General features: G+C 38.4%; 1 protein-coding gene across 3 annotated transcripts in view; it reads right to left on the bottom strand.

Moving 5' to 3' along the window:
• Window positions 1-573: 573 nt before the first annotated feature.
• col12a1b (collagen, type XII, alpha 1b) overlaps window positions 574-18,628 on the bottom strand; it is a 93,123-nt gene continuing 75,068 nt past the window's right edge. For 2 of the 3 annotated variants that reach the window (XM_069196705.1, XM_069196706.1), the window contains exons 52-66: window positions 17,252-17,410; window positions 16,871-16,948; window positions 15,250-15,336; window positions 14,872-14,925; window positions 14,368-14,463; window positions 13,306-13,359; window positions 11,576-11,629; window positions 10,627-10,680; window positions 9,324-9,395; window positions 6,037-6,072; window positions 5,881-5,947; window positions 5,546-5,734; window positions 5,130-5,207; window positions 3,167-3,337; window positions 574-1,590 (exon numbers count right to left, since the gene is read on the bottom strand). In XM_069196705.1, the coding sequence (XP_069052806.1) occupies window positions 1,439-1,590; window positions 3,167-3,337; window positions 5,130-5,207; window positions 5,546-5,734; window positions 5,881-5,947; window positions 6,037-6,072; window positions 9,324-9,395; window positions 10,627-10,680; window positions 11,576-11,629; window positions 13,306-13,359; window positions 14,368-14,463; window positions 14,872-14,925; window positions 15,250-15,336; window positions 16,871-16,948; window positions 17,252-17,410 (1,401 nt within the window). In that variant the 3' untranslated portion in view covers window positions 574-1,438. Of the gene's footprint in view, window positions 2,822-3,166; window positions 3,338-5,129; window positions 5,208-5,545; window positions 5,735-5,880; window positions 5,948-6,036; window positions 6,073-9,323; window positions 9,396-10,626; window positions 10,681-11,575; window positions 11,630-13,305; window positions 13,360-14,367; window positions 14,464-14,871; window positions 14,926-15,249; window positions 15,337-16,870; window positions 16,949-17,251; window positions 17,411-18,628 lie in introns of all 3 variants that reach the window. The other variant, XM_069196715.1, reaches the window with a different exon arrangement.

The following is an 18,628-nucleotide window of genomic DNA, read 5'->3' as shown; positions in this document are numbered from 1 at the left end:
CCATACCCCTTTCTTTAACTCGTTTGTTAAAACAATTCAACCCATAAGGCTGAATTTTCCTTACACTGATAGAATTAAACATACTGTATATGGAATTAACATTTGCATGCAAAAGATAGCTTCATAGTTTGCCCTGTTATGCAACACATTCATTCTCTACCATCTCACCTGCTTGGTAGAATGATTTTTTTCACAGAAATAAAAACTGCTCAGTCCCCAGTCATCATTCAGCTCAGAAGACTAATCTGTTCTACACAGTGCCTGTGAACTCTCATCTCAAACCGTTTTAACTAACACTGCATTGCACTAAGGATTTAATCTTCAAACTGGTAATGCATTTTGCAAATAGCAACAATTCACTGTAATCATGGAACCATCCAGAGGTTCTCATTACTCTTTTGTAATCAAACTGTCTAAAATTGTTTAATGTTTTAGTGCTTACTATTTCATTTTGTTTTGGACGTATCTTACGCTCCCAGTTTTATGATAGTCTTTTTGTCTTTTTGTTTTATTAAGTCATATTATTAATAATGTAGATATAAAACTTTAAGAAAAGACACTGGACACACGTGGTACATTTTCAGTAGTTTTATTGAAAAATGCCTCTTCTGTTTCAGAAATAAATAAGAAAATAAGGCCGTGAAATTCACAATTTGCAGTTAAAAACATGAAAGCAACAATTCTATAGCCATAGTCTTGCAAACAAATTCCAACTGCATTGAATATTATGGGAAAAAAACATTAAAACAAAACTATATTCTGATAAAAAAAAATCCATAGTAAATATACAACACAGACATGCAATTCCACCTTTGGTAAAATCAGCTGTGAGTTGGTATAATAAAACTGTTAAATATTTAGTTTAAAATAACCATCTTGAAGTCATGTTTAATTCGAGTATTGAAGTTTGGTGAACTGTAGGTAGATCTTGTACAAACTGTCCTCTTTTGCAATGACAGTGAAAGAGGCAAAATCTATGATTGCAGTACATCAACAAACATCATTACAATCAGTCATTTGCGGTGAACTGTCAGAACTCTTACAAATGTGGAAGGATCCATGTCGCTTATTGATGATTACCCTCATGCTGCGAACATACATTTTGCTCTTATAGGATGTTTTCAAATGCTGAACCTGGCATGATGAGTGCATTAAGAATTAGACTCTTTAGCAAACAAAGCAGTTATATTACAAGCAAAGACACTGATGGGAACAGATAGCAAGCTCACAGGGTTTTATGAAATAATATGTGGGCGTTTTATACTTTGTCCTTCCCCCCCCCAGTTTTTGCTATATTCACACACACAAGGGTATATCAAATGAAAGAAGAGTATGAAACCCTTAGAAATTTCAAGCAAGGTTGTGTTAATGCTAGCATTTGTGAAAATAGCAAATAATTTTGTAAAAAAAACAACAACTTAACTAACCCTCTTTTGTTTTAGGATGACCTGCTCTGGGGATTCTTGCTTGAGAGTGATCTCTTTCCACGCTGGTTTCGTGTGTAACCGGATGACTGTAATTCTGTTTCTTCAGGCTGCTCCACTGGAATTACTGGGACTACGTAGGTTTCGTGTTCAGGCGGGTAAGGTTCTGGTTGGAAATATTTTTTGGCCAATTGAACATAAACATCATCTGCAGTTTTCGACTCCACATGCACAAAGAGTAATTATTGTATTTTCCGAACACTGCACAAGAGCTGTAGTCATGACAATGCAGACATGAATAGTCAATGGTTAACTACCAGGTTCCACGAATGTTATAAACACGTTGTAGCTTATTTCAAAGGCAGAGATAATACATGTACTGTATTTGTAAACATTTAAGTATTTTTTTCTGATTTTCTGACAACTTAACATATGAAAACATTATATAGTTACTGTACGTTTAGTTCAAAATTAACAGTACAATTAAGGGATATTGTTCTTAAAAAGATACATACTGTATATTATAGAAATATAAAATATAATGTGGTAACATACTGTTTAAGTACAAGTACGTGCCATAGTGATTAAAGGAGTGCATGCCAGGCTTGTGGCATTATATTATGTTCCTCTGAAGAGCTTTGTCTTTATTTTTTAAAAAATATCAAGTAAGCTTTCCATCACCAGCCTTTTCTTTACATTTAGCATTCTGGTTGCTATTCCTCAAAACATACTGAGGTACAGCTGGTGCTGGGGGAGCACACTGACTACAGCAAAAACAGAAGAAAAATAATTGGGAAAAAAATACTTTCAGCATTCGTTCTGTAAACGCAGAGAAACTCCTAGGCTATGTGTACAAATGGCACGTGCTTTATTCTGGACCTGAGCAGAGCCTGTGTCAATCAAGGTAGGCAAAAACAAAAGGAGGTTATGTTGGCATTCAGCAAGCAGCCGGTTATAATGCAGAAGCTCATTAAAGATGTTAACTGATTTTAGTGAACGTGATTCAAATCGAATCCTTTACAAGGCACAATTAGTTTATTTACAGATATCATTTCTACATTGTCATGTTAACACTTTTGTTCTTGGTTATAAATCCACCTTGTTAGTAGGTCAGCATGCTCCTTTGCTGAAAGAAGCTTCTTTCTGTTGGTTTTATTGATTCAAGATGCAAACAGGCTTGCTATGATGCCATCACTGTTGCTTGTCTGATCTAGTAGCTGAAAAGTGTTATTAGTAAGAGTCCCCTCCTTTACGACGGTCAACAATGTTCAGTAATCATATCCACGGTGATTATCCTTAAAGGCTCATAAGCACGTGAGCAAGTATCTCAGAAACAGGACTTTCAGGATTTCAAAATGTAAGCAGCACAGGCGACTTAGAAAATTACTATGCCGAACCTGAAACAGGTTAAAGAGGATGTTAGTTTTCAGGAAAGAAGTATTTTTCTTCTTTTTAAAAAAAAAAAAGAGGTGAGGAAAAAATACCTTAAGTACTTCTAGAGCAGATCACACTAATTAAACAGTGCATAAGTATATCATATATGTTACACATAGCACAACAAACAATAAAAACTAGTATAAAAACTAGTACGAAATGCCATTACTGGTACAGACCTGAATTGTCTAGGTCACATCAAGACATTCCTGTATTAAATTTAATGTTGCTTAAACAATTCAACTTCCTAGAGCTGAGCAGTCCCTGCTGTATTGGTGGCTGCAGTGGTCATGGATTGTCGAACCTACCTGGGAATCCTTGTCCATTGTAAGGGATGCCAACGCACTGCGAGGAATCACAGTACCCAGGGGGTCCGGGGGGGCCTCTCACTCCCGCAGAACCCTGGCGACCAGGTGGACCACGAGGTCCAGGAGAGCCTTGAGGGCCTGGCGGGCCAGTTCGGGAATCTCCCGGCGGGCCTGGCGGGTTGCAGACAAACAGTTCTCACCAACTGACATCACCCTCAAATCCCAACTGAACGGAGAAGGGAAAAATTGGGTTGTGCCACTGTAATTTAAATATTTAAACTGTTCAATTAAGAATAAAGAGAGCTATGCTCTGCTGAGTTACTGGCACTTTTTTTTCCCTTTTCCGTCTAGACGATATAAACCTACTATGGAATTTTTTCTCTCTCTTTCTAAAATCCGCACATGTGTTGTCAATGAAGCCACCAGAAAAAATCTCATTGTACAACAATCTGATTAGCCTCTGAACAATGACTCATCATCACTAGCTTCCCCTACTTGTAGGCAATTTCTCTTTATTCACAGAAACAGACCTGGCTATGTTTGACCCATGCTGTAGACATCAATGAGTTGCATGTTTTTTTTCTAATCCTTGTGTGATAGGAAAAGCTCTTGAGACCTAGTGCTTTAGACAAGCACACTGTATTACAATTAAAGTGAATGACTGTGTTAGTTCTGCTACCCCAAGCCCCCTGGGTGGGTGAAGTAATGCTTTTGTTGGACAGGCTACATTATAGTTTACAGAAATGTAAAGCCTTTTCTGCTGGTGGTTAAAATCTAATGTAAATTCCGTATGGTGTCTCCAATAAAAAAAAAAGTAAGACTAAAAATTATCTCCAAGAAAAAGAACAGTATTGTTGCCAGCAGAACTGTAAATGATCACATGACAGGAAAATGAAAAAAAAAGGAGAGTGGTCCATTGTTCAACTACGAAAAATCTCCTCTTAGTAAATTTGAATAAGTAACAAAGAGCTTTTTCTAACAAGAAGCGCTGAGTTCCAATGCTTATGATAGCTTAATAAAAAGATTAAAAAATAAAATCAAAATCTGTTATATAAGAGTGCTCAGGGGTTAATTACAAAACCAATTGCAAAAAAAAAGAATAAAAGATGGTATTGTCGGTTATGGTTATTTGTCAATACCAATTACATACCTACTGTACACACAAAAACATCTGTATTGATTAATTTGGTTGATCTATTTTATACTCAATTACTAAATGTAACATTTTTGCCATAATAACATTGGTGCTATTTTGAGTTTCAGTCAAAATCAGGTGTTGTTTTTTCTGACAGCTCCAGCCAATCAGAACTGTCCAGACGTCTTTAATATGCTTCCAATTAACAATGAATTTGACCCCCGTAAAAAAATCGAAACATCTGTGAGCATCTGTGTGTGGAGGTGAATCTCACGCATGAACCACATTAATTCATAACAAGGAAAAACTTTCACTAGTATGATTGTTCTTGTACAGATTTTTGGTCCAGTTGCACTTTTTAAAGATTCTATTAATTACATATTTTTTTCGAATTTTAGCAAAGTTTTATACTTTGTTGAATGATTTGGCTCAGAGTTGTATACTGTTATTTATAGTACAGATATTAGAAAACACGTTATGAAAAATCTGCATCGAGACCTATATATTTTTCCACATTCTGGGGTCTGTCACTGGCTTGTACCGATTTTACATCACATCAACAGATCTAAGTTAGTGTTAGCACAATGTTTCTTTAAAAGCTGCTGTGAGAACAATTAGACTTTCCTCAAGTTGTCATCTCCCTCTACTCTTCAGGCACTGCAGGGTAAATAAGGTGTGTGTTAATGGAGATTACTGTCAACAGAAAGGCCATTTCGGTGCCAGCTGTTGTAAGCATTGGGTAAAAGGGAACATTATGCTTCTGGCTTCATTGAACACTAATAAGGGGAGAAACAATTGTCATTTGGCAGTTGGTTCTGTAACACATACCAGGTGGTCCGGTTAAACCTCTTTGTCCCTGGGATCCTATTCCAGGACTGCCTCTTTCACCCTTCTCTCCTGCGGGTCCTGCGTGAAGCACAGAACACAGTCGAAAGAGGCAGAAGTTAGTTTTACTAAAGCGGTGTCAAATGGAGGGAGTCTGGAATTGCTGTGGAAAGGAGTAAAACACGATGTTTCGGACGCAGAGCCTTCTTCAAGTGAGGGAGACAGCAGAGGCACGGCAGAAAGATCTCTTCTCTCTTGACTGCACTCCCCCACCTCTTGCTCCCATACTGTACCTCTGCCATTGCACTCTCTGCCGTACACACCCGGAGAAGGCTCTGTGACTAACCTGTGCGCTGGCCACAGTGCCGGTGGCTTTGCTGAGGCAGCGCCTGATCTGTATATTGGGAGATCTCACCCACCTCTGTCTCCGGGACGGCCTGGTAGCCCGGGGGAGCCTGGGAAGCCGTTACTCCCTGTTGGCCCTTGTTCACCGCGAGGACCAGAGCTGCCAGGGGGCCCAGGTGGCCCAGGAGGACCGGGATTGTTGCGGTTGGAATAGTACCCGTTGGGGATTTGGTTTAACATCGTGTCAATCCTGCTCATTTGACCTGAAGTAAAAAGAGACGCAAGAGGGCTTAATAACCCATTTGCAATTCCTTTTAGGACGTCAAAGCGGATTTACTTTGGGACAACCCTCAAGGTTTTTACAGAATCCCCTAAATTAATGCAAGAAGCTGGAAAAGTGGGAACTAACCGTTCACCAGCTGTTCGCAGACTTGTCTGGCAATTGAACGCATCATATTCTGGGATGCAAAGTCTCCCTGCAAGAAACAATATTTCATTAGGATGAAGTTATATCCCCTTCTGCTCAAGAACAAGGGAAACATATCTTTAAAAGAATTACACTTACTCTCTCCCCCTTTTCTCCTTTCATACCAGCTGGCCCCTGTAATGAAAAAAAAACAGAAATAATAATGTAATTTGTCATTGAATTAATAAGAAAACTGGTCAATGTGGCTCAAAGTTATTTGTCAGGTACCAGTGCATCCTGGAAAGGGCAATATTTGCATTACCTAATTCCACTTGGTTTATAATATGGAAGCCTCAGACCCCTGCAAACCATCCAACATAAATAGCACACAGCATTTTATTTTGTTCCTGTCTTAATATGTAAATTGAAGGGACAGGTTATTGCTATTTGGTGGTACACAGCCCTACCAAAATATTAGGGAATTATATGTTCCATAAAAGTGACCTATTGTGTAGAAACAGAGCAGTATACCCTGATGCCTGAAGCTGTCAAGAAGCAACAGGTCAAGTCTGTTAATCAGTGTACTGTGCTATAAGAAAAAAGGCTGATGTAAGAGACCCCTGACTACTGTTGGAGGTATATGAGTTTTTTGTGCACTGATACATAAATTAACTCTGTAAACACTTGCATTAATGTAGCAAATTCTATCCAAATTGGATGAAGCAGCCACATTACACAGCAGATCAAGGGGAGTGGTGAGAAATTGTTTCAACAAGTGAATTAATGCGGAAATTTAAAAAGGCCAAATCGTACAGACCCAGACAAGAATTGCGCCAGGACACCGAGGTTAACACTTCTACTCTTTCAAAAAGTGCCATAGGAACTTTAATGATGGAAACTGCAGAACTGACAAACGTGTCAATTCAGACACATCAAGCCCTCAAAGGCAGCTGGTGCAAACAAATGGAAGTGCACTTGAGGTTTCAAGAAGTCAGAGAAGCAAAGTGAAAGAAGGGAAATTTCACATCTTGTGAGAATACCACCATGTGGCCTCATAGCAACATGCCCAATTGTGAACATCTAGCAGAGCTGGTGCTTTGAAACACTGCGGCTGAAATCACCATTGGAGGTGGACTAAATTGCTATTAAAGGTCACTAATATCTTGAGAGAACATCACACAAATACAGTATAAGCAGAGACACCAATAAAATAAAATAGACTAAACAATCTAGGAATGCACATGGGGTTCCAATGTGAATTTATGAGTTATGTCACAGTTTTTAACATTTAGCCCTGTTTCTATTGTTTGCTTAATTTTCCCTTTTGCAAATTCCTTCTATGGTTAGCTTCCTTAAAGCTGAAAACTACTCCTCTATGAATGGGCTTTCTATCCCTACCCTTTAGAGCCAATCTCCTTATTTCAAATAAATCAAGCTCTTCATTAGTAAATTTAACCTGTTATTGTCTTAATCTGTGCTCTTGAGCCACTTGTTGAACATGTATTGAAGTAAAAAAGCTGAAGGACTGGGGATCTCCAAGGAAGGAGTTGGAGATCATCGTTTTACTGCCTCTTATACCAATCCTTTAAGGATGTAGAGCTCTTGCTTTTGTTCAGAACCTGCAGTTACTAAACTGATTTTGTTTTTTTTTGTAGGATTGGACAGGCATTTATGTTCCACAACCACTGGGTCCTAATCCTTTCAAAAGACAATCCACTCTATTGACTGGTACAAAATAAATCCAGTTGCAAGTTCCTTTTCTCATAAGGAACAAGCAGGAAACCAGCCCAAAACCTCAGCAATATTAGTACAAGGGTCAGACCACCTGAGCCACTCAGTCCCATAACTGGACATTTGTTATTTAGTTTTTCCAGGCTATGTATAATGGGTTGTCTGCAGATACATTCAAACTTCGGTATTAGAAAACTGTCTCATCATAGACAGGACTGCAACAACCTACAGCCTATCTCAGAAGCAGGGCACTGTGATAACACAACTGCTTTACCTCTAGAAGGGATGCTAATCCATTGAAGCACAATGGTGGAAGTGACAACTTAGCCAATCAAACCTAACCAGAATATCTTGAAAATGCAGTGAAAAATAGCAAACACCTCATACAGTATACAGATGCCTGAGGCTCAGATCAAACCCAGGACACCGGAGTTGTGAGGTACTGTAGCTGTGCTACCCATGTTGCATTTCACTGTGCAAAACAGACATAAACGTTGGGATTTTTGTAAACTTCACTACCTATATATTTAATTTTGCACTGCAGCAAATGGCATGTGTCTTTTTACCATGAATCATTTGGGATAAAATCTCAACTTAAGACACAATATGATATCTATTTAATTTCCCTTAATTGTGGAAATTGGCATATTTCCCTGCTATGTACAATTGCTTGCCTGGAAAGTTTTGAAACAAAATGAGAAATTGTAAGCAAAAAAAAATGGAGTATTTCAGAATTGCTATGTCTAAAGATGATGATATTGTTGTCAAAAAGAGCATTCAAGATCCCAAGAAGATATTAACCATTATTTCAAGGGATCATGTGAATGTAAAATATACCACCAACTTCCTGCCCCCCTGTCAGTTTAAACAAACATATTATTAATACACTCCCTATGACATAGCTGTAGCAATATTACCCTAATCAGGTATAAAAGTTAATAATTACCCTACAATTTGGTACCTTGGTACCAGCATAACAGGACATGTCATGCTAGTTTTTTAGTTTTGTTTCAAATCCTGCAGTAAGTGGCAAATGATTTGTTTCTAAAACATTTCCGGAGCATGAAGTTTTCCTAGGGAGGCTTTTTACTGCATGATTCCAGCAGCCAAGAAAATGTCCGTTCAAATTTTGGCTATGCCAACTGTCGGAAAACTCTTAGGCACAGTACAGAACTGGCTGCACATTGATGGTGGAGTAAACCAGCTCTCAGATTACCATTCACCACTGATTTGTGTAACCAATCAGATGTTTTCAAGTCTAGACATTATCAAGAAAAGGCCTGTATCTATTCTTTTGTTGACACCAAAGCGCTATAGTTTGCAATCCACCCTTCGTGAAGAAGAGGAAAGAGAACGACAAGACATGACATCTTGGCAGATTCTTGGAGGCCGCATTTATCTTCTAAGATAAAGTACTCAAATGTAACAAAATGAAATATAGAAAAACACTAAATCTTTTGCAACACAGAAAAAATGTTCAAAGTCATAATTTCTACATCTTAAAAATCAATCAGTAGAAATAGCTATGCTCACGCTTAGCATGTTTTTAATTTAGAACCAGATTATATGACATTTCCATTGGCTCCTTAAATGTCTAGTTTCCAAGATAGTTAGTTGTATTGGCAAATGTTTCACTGCACCTAAATATTTTATGTTAAACTGAAAGATTGAGTTAAACCATTCTTATTTGACATAATAATGAAAGATACACTTACCCGTTGTCCTGTGTCTCCTGGTTTCCCTGGTTGTCCAGTTTGTCCAGGCATTCCAGGAGTCCCTGGTGCTCCCTATACAGCAAATAAAATGGCTTTATATTCTTGATGTTGGCAGGACAAAAGTAGATAAAAAATTGTGTCTCTGTCTTATGGTCTCTCTTAAGTGATATTTAAAAATGACCTGGGCTGATCAAATTGGCGATACTGACTGCAAAATAGACTATGGGGTCGTGTCTACTCCAGAAATGGATTTCAAAATTCCATATAGTGAACACTGCTTACGGCTGGAAACAAAAAAGCCTTTTACCAATAAAGAAACAATGGCAACTGTATACTTTCTTTCAGAAAATGTACATACTGTATACTGTAGTGAGAGTTATCAGACTTATGTGCCAACAGAAGAGTTGGTACTGACTGAAGGATCACGGGCAAGCTCACTAACACCCAGTAAGTCACAGGGGTCACTATTATAGTACATAACAAAAAATGTAAAGTTGCCAACTCAAGTACACCCATTCATAGCAGAGGTCATTAAATTGTGTGCCTTCACATTTCTCTGATGCTTGGTAGCCCACCATCTGTGCTCTTTGCACCCCTGGACAAGTAAACGTGCAGTGCCAAGTGTGATGAGCGGTTTTGTACTGCAACCCGACAATGTTATCCTGTTCTGTGGAGTTTTCGGGAACCATTTTTGATTAAACAAAATTCTGCAGTAGCTCGCCAGTTTTGCCATGAACTTATGCACGGACATCACAATTCTGGAGCATGTGCTTCTACCCACTATTTACCCTTGGCAGATGATAACTTTCCTTGTGGTTCCACATTGACATCACCTTCATCCTTGCTGCATATAAAATGTTGAACAGTTTTGGTCACTAAAGCTTCTGCCACATGGGCCTGAACAATTACCTCTCTTTCAATGTCACTGAGGTCTCTTCTTGTAGCAATCCTAGCCTTAATTACAGTATACACAACCATGACTATATACACCTATTAGACACCTAGGCATGGTGAGATAGTATTTGCCTAATTTTGCCTAATTAACATGAGCCACACTTGAAGCCTTGGTGTCCTGCATTTCCCCCTGGTGTTTCTGTTTTTTTTGTGAATCCATCATCGATTTACAATTTGGGGATTAGAACTAAACTGGCCCAAGGCTATGCAAGCTAGTAAAATAGACATTGATATTCAGGCTTAATGCTGGTGGTGTGAAATGAATGTGTACAGATGTTTTAAACCGACAGCTCTCTCAATAGAATTAATCTCCTTAGATTAAAGTACTTTGCCTTACAAAAATACATACCATTGGTCCAGGAGGACCCCTGGGTCCTGCAGGTCCTTCTTTTCCTGGGGGTCCCTATAAGGAAAATGTAAATAAAATAAAAACTAAATGATTGAAGAACTCAATAAAATGTCAAAGAAAAGGAGTTAAAAGCAATCTGTTTAGCACATTATGTACATCTGCTAAATTTATGGAATTGTTTTATCACAGGGGAGAACACTCATTTAAATATTTATGTTCACAGCTATCCTTAGGAGAACAGTTAGATTTATACATCTAACTAGGTATATAACTGTATTAAAAAAAAACATAATACAGTTTTAATTAGATTTGATGAAAACTGATGAAGTATCAATGTTTCTTACTGAGGACATAAACACTAATCACTGGATGAATCTATACTGATTTTAATTGCCATTCTTATAATATTGAGCACATCATTAGTGTACATAGACATTTAAAGATGTGGAATTATCAGCGGCCTTAGGTTTGGAAAGATGCTTTATAAATACAAATAAATTTTTTTGCTCTGTTATATTTTCATACCATACTACAAGTGCTGAACACTCAAATTCTCTAAAGGCAGTTTCAGTTCTTCTGGAATTGCTTGCTATTTCTTTCATTTTAGAAGCCTTCTCATGTTCCTTCTGATAACCTGAAGCATGTTGTAGTGCTAATCACATTCATTAAGTTAATGGCAAGTTCTTCATTTCCTCAGTTTCAGCCAGGAGAAGACCACCCAAAAAGTAAAATGCAGCAGCATATCAGGTATCCTTATTACTTCTCACATGGGGACAATAAACTAACTACCGTACGTATGATCTAAAAATTCTTTCCTAAATAAGATTGCTTTTTCAGGAGAAATCTAGAAATAGTAAAAAGCACAAACTGGTTCATACAGAAAACAAGTGATTTCGCGGTTCTGAAAATACTACATACTGTAGCATATACTGAGAAAAGCGTAACTCACCCTTCCACCAATTGGACCAACAGGACCTATCGGGCCAGGTGATCCTGGAGGTCCCTAGGAAAGCAGCCAGACAACAGTTATAAGGACCAGATTATTTTGCATTCATAACCTATGCTACAAAGATACTTTTGTACCTACGACCTACAGTACATGCAAAGGTACATACCCACACAAGTTACAAAGTTACAAGCATGCACATTTTACTCAAAGGCGCTGGTGTTTTCTGCTATTATAATAACTTTTCTTTACAAGAACGATTTGGAACAGCTGATTGTGTATGTGTGTGTTTTTGGCATCTTGACCCGCAGCCAAGAACCCTGTGACCACACGGAAAACCCACCTTTGAGCTGCTCATCTTATAACACATCATAGGCAGCACGTCCCCACACAGGAGGTGCAGTACCAACTGGAGGAGAGCCACTTCCCTCACTGACGGCACCAGTAGCCGGCAAGTGCCTGGGAGGCCAGCTAAGAGCTAAAAGAGCCCTGGCCAACTAATCCCACTCTGCCCTCTGTGGTGCTTGGCTAATTATGTATTGCATCTTGGGGAATTACAGACACAGTGCTAGTGACCGGACTCAGGCTCAAACACGTGTTCAGTGTTTGTAGAGCTCAGCTAGTGCTCAAGCATATGTTTTTATCATTTGAGTTGCTCGGGAAGCTCAGCCAAAAGCAAAACACTTGATATCTTCTTTCACCCAGACCCTTACTTTAAACCTAATTTGTATCTTAAACGTCAGGCCTGTCCTTAACCCTGACCCTAATTCTTATAAAAATTTCATCAACTTCTCCTGTTTTTGAATCATTACCTTAATCCAATCCTTCAATCCAACCAAACCCTAATCACATGACACCTTAACTGTACCCATGGCCTAGCAGGAACTCCCAGATGTTTTCCAAACTGGGTTTTGATGTTATTAGGAGGTGCACATCCATGGCATCAAAGCTATCGCTACACCACTGCATCAACCCAGGGTTTCTTGCGTCCTGAGCTGAACAGCTGGTGCTGCTTTTTACTTTGAGGAACAATCCATCCTCATGATTTCTTCTTGGTTAGGATAGGCATAGTTTTGTTTGCTCACTGTCCACAGTCTGAGTCAACTGGTCTAGCACAAGGTCCATATTAAATGAATGATAGCATATCAATATATATACAGTGTATAACAGTAACAATGGTTCTTTCTGATCTAGTTAAAATCCCTTCCTGTTTACAGGTTCCAACTCTCACGTTTATATATTTATTTTCTGGACGTGACTAATTCTACTAATTAGCAACAAAGGCTATTTACTCAATGCCTGGCATATAACCATATACCCTGCTTCCCCTAACATGCATTCAGATTTCCACTGTAGAATTTTTATTTTTTTTTAAAAATCAACTTGCAAAAGGTAGAAAAAAACAGTCCCAGTTCCAAGTAACCTGATCTTGTGCATGATCTTCCCACCATCTAGTTGCATTCCTTAATTTTATATTTGCCCCTAGTCGCTCAATTAAAGTAATAACTAAAATGTGAATGATACATTAACAGTACAATTTGATGGAAACAGATATAAATAAATATAACTTACTTGTAGTTTTAGCTACTCATGATTCTTTCCCCTATGGAATAGTGTCTTAAGCTTGCCAAGTGGAATGTTTCCAAACCAGTAGCTAGTATTGCACACTAAGGACTATCTTCAGTTTCCTTTGAAACAACACAGTACAAGCTGTAATTGAAAGCAGAGCTTACTTGGCGCCCAGGTAGTCCTGAATCACCAGGGTCACCTTTTGGTCCAGGGCGGCCCTTAAAAGAGAAACAATTAGACAATTGTAATAGGTTATGTTTCCTTAAGATGTAGGCTGTAGATATTCTGTTAAAATCATTCATAAGCTCCATTGGTTCATGGGGCTGGAGCTCACTCTGGTTTCTTTACTCTTAAGAGCATTCAGAGCACACTGATACCCAGTTATACAGCTGGGTTGACTGCGGTAATCAGAAAAGTACAGCTTGTGGGTACCAGCCCTCTGTGTATCTATTGAAAGCAATGTTTTTTTTATCGGTGTAAAGGGTATCGATATGACAATGGTAACAATCTGTATCATTGACCTCATGCTTCTCCAGTAATGATCCGATATACTCTTGCTATGAAATCTTAATGTAAAACTTCCACAATATTCAAAAATATTTTTTCTGTGGTTGAATATGGTTGAATATGGTTTGAATACCTGCATATTAATATATTATAATGTAACATTTTGAAACTATAAATGCTGAAACACCACCGTGTATCTTTTAACAAAGGATGCAAGCAAATTGACACAAAAGACTATAGAAATTGAAATTAAAACTTTTTTAACCCTGGCCCAGGAGCCTTTTAGATGTTCTGCTGCAGCATAAAATATTTCAGTTTTATCATTTCAGAAATCTGCTAAGAACTCCACAGAAGCAGAAGGTTCACGTTCCCTTATTTATCAACTGCACAGGGTTTTTGAACTCGTTCTGAGAACACAGAGTCTTAGATGGCAGAGATGATTCATGTTCCTCTGTTAAACTGATTTAAACCTCTCTCCCACCTATATAATCCAGACATGGAGGAATGCTGGAAGACAGGCTGTCACCCACAGTTAGCCAGTAAATTTGAAATACTGTAAATGGGTAACATAACTTCAGCTACAGGGGGCTTTTGTTGAGGACAAAAGTTTGAGATACTGAAGTAACATAATAACTGATGGAAATACACAATGCAGACGGTGAAATTAAACACATATGTGTAGATAACGTCCAAAAGAGATTTTCTACTACAAGACTTACAGGTTCTCCAGGAATGGACAATCCGTTGGGTCCCTGCGGGCCTGGAAGTCCCATAGGGCCAGGTAAGCCTAGTTCACCCCGCGGTCCAATTGGACCCTGCCAAAATGAAACAAGTTTCGATTCAATTGTGTTAGGAATTTACATGTTTCTTCAGTGGATCATGTGTTCAGAATGTGAGAGAGAATTACATATCCCAGCAAGAAATGCACTTTGTTTCACTTTCTTACTTTTCTGACACCCTACTGTATCTTCTTTTGCAGGAATAAAATATACTGATGGTGGCCCACAATAAACTGTTGTTAGATAAACTGACTGAACATGGATTCAATCATTGAAATGGAAAGTCAACATCATCTTCCATCCATGACCGGAAAGCGTAAGGACTCCTTTCTCAGATTTCCCGAGTCTATTCTGGAAGCAAGGGTCGAGGATGGACAAAACTGAGAACCCCCGATTCTAAAACCCCGTTTAACGTATCCGTCCCGGGTCAATAAGTTAACTTACAGCTGGGCCCGTTTCTCCTCTTTCACCTCGAGGACCTTTGTTGCCAGGGCTGCCCTGTAAGGAAAAGGATTTCAATTAAGCAATTAGGCAAAAGAAGAAATTCACGCCACAGTCTCACACTTCTCAAGTCACAATATCTCACCAGTTAAAAAACAGTACAGTATCAAATCAAGCTTAATTTTTAAACATGTCTTCACCAAAGAATGCTGAAAACACTGACCTTTAATCTCCTCCACATAATTTACATCACACTTATTAGGACTGTGCTTGTATGTTTACTTCGAACAAGGGTGTTGCAATCGCCTCTCCCACAACAGCACAGAGGCTCACTGAACAATGAGACGGGTACAGATGTGAGACGAGGGGAGATGTGTTTACCGTAGGTCCAGGAGGCCCCGGTGGACCAATGCTATCCTGAGCACATGTGCAGGCATGAGGAAGAGCGGGGCATTTCGCCTCATCTCTCTGAAAATTCAAGAGGACAGCGCATTTTTCAAACGATGCATTATCTGAAACCGAGTTGCACAACTGACTTGAGCAATGTTGGAACTCTGCAACCACATTTGCTTTTTTTTCCAGAAAAGGAAAAAAAAATCACAGGAAAAAAAAATCCTTGAAGATATTGTGCTTTTCCAATACCATTAAGCAAATGTAATAATGTGCAAGACTGAAATGTGATGGGCAAGATATTTATTTATGATGTAAATATACTGAGCCCTCAATGGGTTCTATAGACAGATCACGCAGGAACCATGCGAATATACATCCACTGCAAAATCATATAAGGGTGATTGGCTTTTTTGGCTTTTAAGTGGTAAAAATGCAACCAGAAGAAATCACCTTAACTTATTAAGTGGTGTTTTCCCCTGGCAGGTTGAAATCTGTTCATTTCATCTGTTCAAGGGCTAAAATTGGACCCTCTTTGAAGAGAGCACGCAATGCTTGATTAATCAGAAAATCTAGTGGCTTAAAAGTGAACATTTGACTATGAAAGCTATCAACAATGACAGGATTTATTACTGTATGAGTGAGTGGATATATTACAAGGGATTTCAAATGTGAAACTCCAAAATTAAAGCCAAATGTCTAAATACATTAAATAATAGAACTATAAGTATGCTTTTGACAGTGTCCTTATTTCTTAATTAATTTATTCACACCATTCACAAAGGGGTTTGCCATTACACACTGTCAAACACTGAAATTATTCAAACAAAACGAAACCCGATGTTACATATGTCTTTCATATAGCATATCAATAGAAAAATACCTCTGAAAATATTTCTGAAACTGTCACATTAGACAACACCAGAGACTTTTTTAATCAGATTTGTTTTAAACACAATCTGACACCTGTACACACAAAAAAGTTGTGTAGTTTTAACTGAGGTTTTGAAAAAGGCAACAGTGAAGACATTAATTACTGGCCATATGTTCCTGTGAAACATCCTGTAATAAACCTTTTAATTGCAGAAGCTTTAATTTTTCCATAAAATGTATCTCCTTAGGGATATCGGTTTTCTTTTATGCAGTTGCATCAGTCGTGCATCTGCTTATATTTTGTAAAACTAAAAAAGTCAAATAATTAAAGCGCTACAGATAATTGCAAGGGGTCTGCTTCTGGAGTCATTCAATTTCTATTTGATCAGAATTTGACAAAACTAAAAAACTAAAGGAAACAATTTGGAATCATTGCACTGCGTGTAAATCAATGAATAATTCTGCCCTTACAGTAATATACAGTGAGTTCCACGAGTCTCACAGGAAAGTTCCATGCAAATGAAAAAATAAAAGGCAGAGAATCTAATTTGTGGATATCTGCATAAGAAGGATAGTTCTTCTACACTGACGTTCAAATCTCAATCAGAAACACTGACAGACACTTCACACAGTCACAATAGCTTAGTAATACTTCCACACCAGGCTGTCTGTCAGATGATAACAGAGTGGATAGCTCAATGATTTTCTCTGCAAGGACACACGCCAACGTTAATCTTACCGTTGACGGCAGGTCACAGCATCTGTCTCTGCTCGTCCAGCCTAAGCTGCAAACAATATCGAACATCTGGAGCTGGAACTGCACAACAAAACGAAACCCGATGTTACATATGTCTTTGATATAGCATTTGTACTTAAAAACAAAAACACGAATTCACATGGAGGACCCACAAGGCTTCGGATGATGAATGACCTGCACCAAGTTTACAGGGTCACAACTCACCAGAATTAACATAAATTGAATTGTATAGTCTTAGTTTAATTGTATGCCAACTGGGAAAACATCAACGTTTAAACACAAACTAACTGCTGTAATAAAATACAACTTTTATGCTGAGTTTGAGCCGCTGTTGTATTTTATAGTGATGTGGCCTTTACTCACTGTTGCCGAATCCCCTCGTGTACCCCTGGACTTCACCAATTTGCCAAGAACTTCATAGCCATCCAGCGTGATGTTGTTTGCTTCCTTTATTTCTTTCTCCGCCACTTCCTGGCAGTCCACATGCAATTTAACATTCTTGGGGGAAACAGCAATGTGAAGCTGCAAAGAGAGGATTTTGGATGGAGGATATAAATGTTTTTTCCAGAGCAAAAATATTTCTCATGCATTTATCCTGTCACTCCGCAAATCATTGGCAAATCTAGTCTGGCAGACAGGAACAAGAAATGACTTGATGCTGATGTGCTGTATCCTCCTGGTTTCATTATCTGAAAATGCAATTCTGAAAGCAGATCAAAAAAGAATATCCACATTTTAAAATCATTAACGATGACCTGGGGTAAAGGCTTTACAGATATAAACTGATGTATGTGTAACTTACAACAGAGCAATACTATATTTAATACATTTTCTATCTTTAGTTTCAGTCAGAAATGACAAACTGGAGAATTCAAGTACTAGCTTTTGTACATGGAACTGGTGTAAACTCAAACTAGCTACTCAAACCTGTTTGTGGCCTGTAAGGGGTATGACTGTGGTAAACAATAAATGTGTAAATATTTCCGCAATCCAAGATCCAAGAGATCTTAATACTGTATATTGAACTTTATTGATTCCTGTCCAGAACTGCCATACCACATATTCAAATGAAGTCATTTTGTGGTTTGCCATCAATAATACAATTCTACCCCACTTACCCCTACTAACATGCAGTTTAAGCTACAGTTAGACAGACTTGGAAAGAACTGCGAGATTGTGAGATTTCATTCTTCAATATAACAAGTAATGCACTCATGGAATGAGCCACAGGCTTTGGCAACCACCTCTGGTGGTGTTACATTCAATTTCCTTGGTAACAAAACACAATGTTTGGCTTACATCTGAAGTAAAGGGACAGGTATCCCTAGGGTTTGGCAACATTAGTTGCAAAGACGATAAACATTAATAAGTAATTTACACTTGGCATTTTAGCCTTAGGGAAAATGTAGCCATGACCCACACACCTACTTTTAAAGCAGAGGGAGTGAAAAATATTCCTGTGCCAGATTTTCCTCTAACTATTGCCATGATCCAAAGTTTCTGTCTTATTTTTTTAAATTATAAATACCATGATAAATATATGAGCCATGAAAGCTAATCTTTGTAAACAACTGGCAATCAAGCCCTCTTCTGCCCTAGCATGAACTGTGACCCCTGCTGTAATTATCTAGGTGGGTTGGTGAAGAAGAGAAAACTTCTAAACTTACTATGGGCCTTACCTCCCATCTGACATTGCACTAGGCGTAGTTTGTGAACTTAACAGGCGAGCAGAGCAACGAG

This window comes from Lepisosteus oculatus, chromosome 2, assembly GCF_040954835.1.
Source record: "Lepisosteus oculatus isolate fLepOcu1 chromosome 2, fLepOcu1.hap2, whole genome shotgun sequence".
Taxonomy (NCBI): Eukaryota; Metazoa; Chordata; class Actinopteri; order Semionotiformes; family Lepisosteidae; genus Lepisosteus; species Lepisosteus oculatus.
This window is presented reverse-complemented; position numbering and strand designations above follow the sequence as displayed.